The sequence below is a fragment of the Fonticula alba genome (assembly GCF_000388065.1).
Source record: "Fonticula alba strain ATCC 38817 unplaced genomic scaffold supercont2.1, whole genome shotgun sequence".
Classification (NCBI taxonomy): domain Eukaryota; order Rotosphaerida; family Fonticulaceae; genus Fonticula; species Fonticula alba.
The window spans coordinates 2,025,554-2,029,640 of record NW_009242971.1 but is presented as its reverse complement, the minus strand read 5'-3'; the positions used below and the strand labels follow the sequence as shown (position 1 = coordinate 2,029,640).

The window sequence follows — 4,087 nt, the reverse complement described above, 5'->3', positions numbered from 1 at the left end:
GGGGGGGGGGGGGGGGGGGGCAGAAGGGACAGAAATGTGGCTGGTGCAGGTCCCCGACTAACGTGGGGGCGGGGAGGGACTCGGGACAGCCATGCGTTCGCCAGGTCCGTGAACATGCTTCGGCACCCGGCCCTCCCCCACATCCCGGCCCCTTCGCGCGCCCGTGGAGGCCCGGGTCCGGATCTCGCACGGCTCCCCACCCACTGGCCCCTCCCTCGCCCTCAGGCAGCATGGCACCCTCCCAGACCCAGGAAGGCACAGGCTAGTCCTCGGGCGGCGCGCATGAGCCCCTGGGGGCTGGTAGCAAAAAGGCCATCGGCCACAGCTGCGAGGGATGCATGTGTGTTCTCCGGTGGGACAAGCCTCGGTCAGTCCGGGCAGATCGGGTGGCCACACCCAACCCGCGCCTCGGGTGCTCGCGTCGTTTCTCCGCGACCTCCGGCGAGGGTGGGGGCACCTCAAGGTGGGTGATGTGCCACGGGTGTCCCTGCTTGCTCCCCGCCCCCCCCCCCCCTGTCTTGGCCAGCCGGGCGAAGCAACTCCGGGACCAGAGCCCAGCCGATAGACACTGCAGGGGTGCCCCGCATGGATCGCGTGTTTTGACTTCGGCGTGATCATTTTATCACATGCGATGTCCATAAATGTCTCTCAGCCGTTCGTTGTCCTCTCCCCCGCCGCCCCCCCGCCGCCCCCCGCCCCTTCTCTCCGGCCTCTGGCTCCACCGGTCGCCCGTGTGTGGGCGGGGGAGCAAGGAACCAGGCGAGGCATGGTCGTTTTTTTCCGGGCCCAGCCAACTGACCGAGGAGTCTCCGTCCTGTCTGGATCCGGCTCTCGTTCTCAACGCCGGCCGTCAGGGACAGGTCCTGATCCGACGGGTCTTCTCATATCATTGCTGTTTCTCTGCTCATTCCCCGCGACCGCAATTGAGCATAGTTGCTCGCTTCCCTCCTCTCCGCAGACACACACACACACACACACACACACACCTGCTCAGGCTTGCTTGTGTTTGACTGCCTACTCCGGGCGAGGTCACATTCTCTTTTGCGGCTCCCACTCCCGTCCCTGTGAACAACAGGCCATCCTTACCCCCGGCTGCCCTCCGCCCCCCACTCCCCCCACCCCCTCCTGTGGATGCCTGCCGCCAAGCCAGGTGCCACGGTCGTGCGAGTTCCGCCCGGGCACACCCAAAAGGGCCCCTTCGCCTGGTGTGCTGTGTATTTGTCCCCGCCTCGGGCCCTCTCCCCCGCCCCTTGCCCGGATCGCCTCTGCAAGAAAATCCAGAGACAAGCATTTCCCCTCCCCCGGGGGAAGACATGGTCGCAGGTGCTGGGAGATTCGGCCCTCGAGCAAGTGACAGAGCTTCAAGCGCTGATTGATCATACCGAACGCCAGGACAAAAAAGAGCTGCATATCTCAGCCGCTCCTCTTCTTGGCGGTTAGGGACTTTTGGAGCAACGGATGGATAGGAAAAGATATCGCAGGCACAGGGGGAGGAGAGAAGGGCAAATAGAAGCCGACTTGCCACCGCACACACGCACACACAGACAGACAGACAGACAGACAGACAGACACAGAGGGCCATGGGAGAGAGTGACAACAGACATTTGCATAAAGAACACACAAAGAGGGGTGCTTTTTTGGCGGGTTCAATTTAATGTTTGAAAGAGGGACACAAGAGAGATAAAGGCCGGCTATCCAACATCCAGAGAAGAACTGGTGGGGTGTTGAGGACGACAAGGGGGAGGAAGCGCGCGCGCGTGCTGCTGCACAGGCGCGCGCGGCCCCGCACAACCACAAAGTGAGAATACATCGCTCCTGACACATACTCACACACACACACACACATACTCACTCCCCCTTTCCCCAGGGCCAGGAAGGAACGACGCGCGGGCGTGTGACGACTAAGGGGAGAGAGAGAGAGGATCTGGAGAGAAGAAGGTCTCATTTTTTGGAGGGAGGATGTTGTGTGGGAGGGGAGGAGGGGAGGGAGAGGAGGGATGTGGGTCGGGGAAAAGGACAAAAGAGAAAACACGCGCGAGAGAACCCCGGGCGCGTGGCAGTGAACCATACATACACACACACGGCCACACCGCACGCAGCAGCACACCCACACGCACGGACGCAGAACACATGGAGAGAAGAGGGCAGACGAACAGGAGGAAGGCACACGCGAGCAAGACATGTGCGCGCGCGAGGCCAGGCCTCCTCTCTGTCTCAATGTCTGCACATGTGTCGTCACGGGCGCGCGCGGGCATGGAGAGGAGTGCGGCGAGCTGTGGGCTCTCTCTCTCTCTACTTCTCTGTCGGGTGTGGGGAGGAAGCATGTGCCATCCGAGGGGGGGGGGCAAGAGAGAGGAAAAGAGGACGAGGCGGAAAGGAAGAGAGCAGTGAGGGGAGGAGATCAACCCCAAAGACCGCACACCGAACACTCTCGCAGACTCAGAGCCTGGTCACGTCTGTCTCTTTCAAGCACATACATACACGCCCCATGGCGGGAGGAGAGAGGGAGAGAGAGAGAGAGAGGAGGGGAAAGCGTGGGCGCTTAGAGGAGGAGGAGGCTGTCGTTGAACTCCTTGAGCTCGGCCTTGAGCTTGGCGTTCTCCTCGATCTTCTGGTCGAGCTCACGCTCGAGAGCCTCGCGCTCGCCATCAAGGATGCGCAGGCGGCGCTCGTTCTCGTCGGCGCGGTGCTCGGCAGCCTGGAACTGCTCGGTCTTGTCGCGGAGGTTGTCCTCGGCGGTCTCGAGGTCGCGCTCGAGGAGGGAGATCTTGTTGAGGAGACCGGAGTTGGCGCGCTCTGTGTGATGTCACACGGAAGTGGGAAAGAGACAGAAAGAGAGAGAGAGAGAGAAGAAGGGATGAGGTGTTAGAGCAAGGAAGAGAGAGAAGGAGAGAGGAGGGGCGCGTGCCACCACCACCACCACCACAAGCAGAGGGGGAGAAAGGGCAAAGAGGAGTACGCACTGTCGTCGTCGTTCTTGCCGATGGTCTCGTTCATGTCGTGGATGCGCTCCTCGGCGCGGTCGAGGTCCTACATCGGGAGAAAGGGGGAAGGGGGAGAGCGGAAAGGTGAGTTTTACGGCTCCAGGAGACGAGGGAGGGACGGAGGGCTGAGCCGGTGAAAGAACAGCGAAGGTGGGATACGAACCTGCTCAAGGAGAGCAATCTTGCTCAGGAGGACCTTGTTCTCGTTCTCGAGAGTGCGGACCTTCTCGGTGGCCTCGCGGTACTTCTCCTCGGCAATCTCGGCGCGCTCAACGGCGTCGTCGACGTCGAGCTTAAGCTTCTCAATGCGCTCACGAACCTTATCCATGGTGAAAAAAGTGAAACGGGAAGGTAGTGTAAATCTAAGCAACAAGGAGAAGAGAACGACGGAGGGGGGAGGAGGGGGGGAACAGGCAAACAGAGAGACAATAGGTTAGCATCGGAGGGGAGGAGCCGGGGAAGGGAAGGGCGAGGGAGGATCAGGGCGCGGGCAAGAGAAGGCCGCCTGCGGCGGTGCAGGGAGAAAGGAAGAAGAGGAAGGGGGGTCGCGAATCACAGTGCCAAAGGCCAGCACAATGTGCTGGGACTGCTTTTCGGGCGCTTTCTCGGCCCGCCGCCTCGCGCGCCTTTTCCCTCCCGGAGAAGGACCGGCAAGAGGCGGAGAAAGAGAGCGAGGAAGAGCGGGAGAGAAGCACATAAGGAAGAGTGCCGCGAAGGGGGGGGGAACAAAAACGAGCGCGGCGGGCGAGCTGTACAACACAGAGGAGGGAGGAGGGGGAAGAGAGGAGGAGGGGGGAGAGAGGAGAGAGGAGGAGGAGGGAGACGAACCAATACAAAGGCATGCGTACGCGAAAATACACGTATGCAATTCGGTAAATTTACACCAAGGTGCCTTCAGTCAAACACGCCCAAATATATCGCCCGGCACCACAGCCAAGCCAGGGGACCCTCCCCCGAGAGGCGACGAAACAGAGACCGGGGCCAAGGGCGCACGACACCCGGCCGGCGAGACACCTCGTTCAACGCATCGAACTGGCCAAACGTGCTAGGGCGCGGCCGGCGGCCGGCGTCTCCGCTCACCTGGGGGATGCCCCCCCCCCCCC

General features: G+C 61.8%; 1 protein-coding gene across 1 annotated transcript; it reads right to left on the bottom strand.

Moving 5' to 3' along the window:
* Nucleotides 1-1,658: 1,658 nt before the first annotated feature.
* H696_00446 (hypothetical protein) lies at nucleotides 1,659-3,849 on the bottom strand. Its single transcript, XM_009494301.1, has 4 exons — nucleotides 3,813-3,849; nucleotides 3,148-3,346; nucleotides 2,964-3,030; nucleotides 1,659-2,796 (listed from the first exon to the last, which is right to left on the bottom strand). The coding sequence occupies exons 2-4, from the start codon at nucleotides 3,310-3,312 to the stop codon at nucleotides 2,543-2,545; spliced, it is 486 nt and encodes a 161-aa protein (XP_009492576.1). The 5' UTR covers nucleotides 3,313-3,346; nucleotides 3,813-3,849; the 3' UTR covers nucleotides 1,659-2,542.
* Nucleotides 3,850-4,087: the final 238 nt, after the last annotated feature.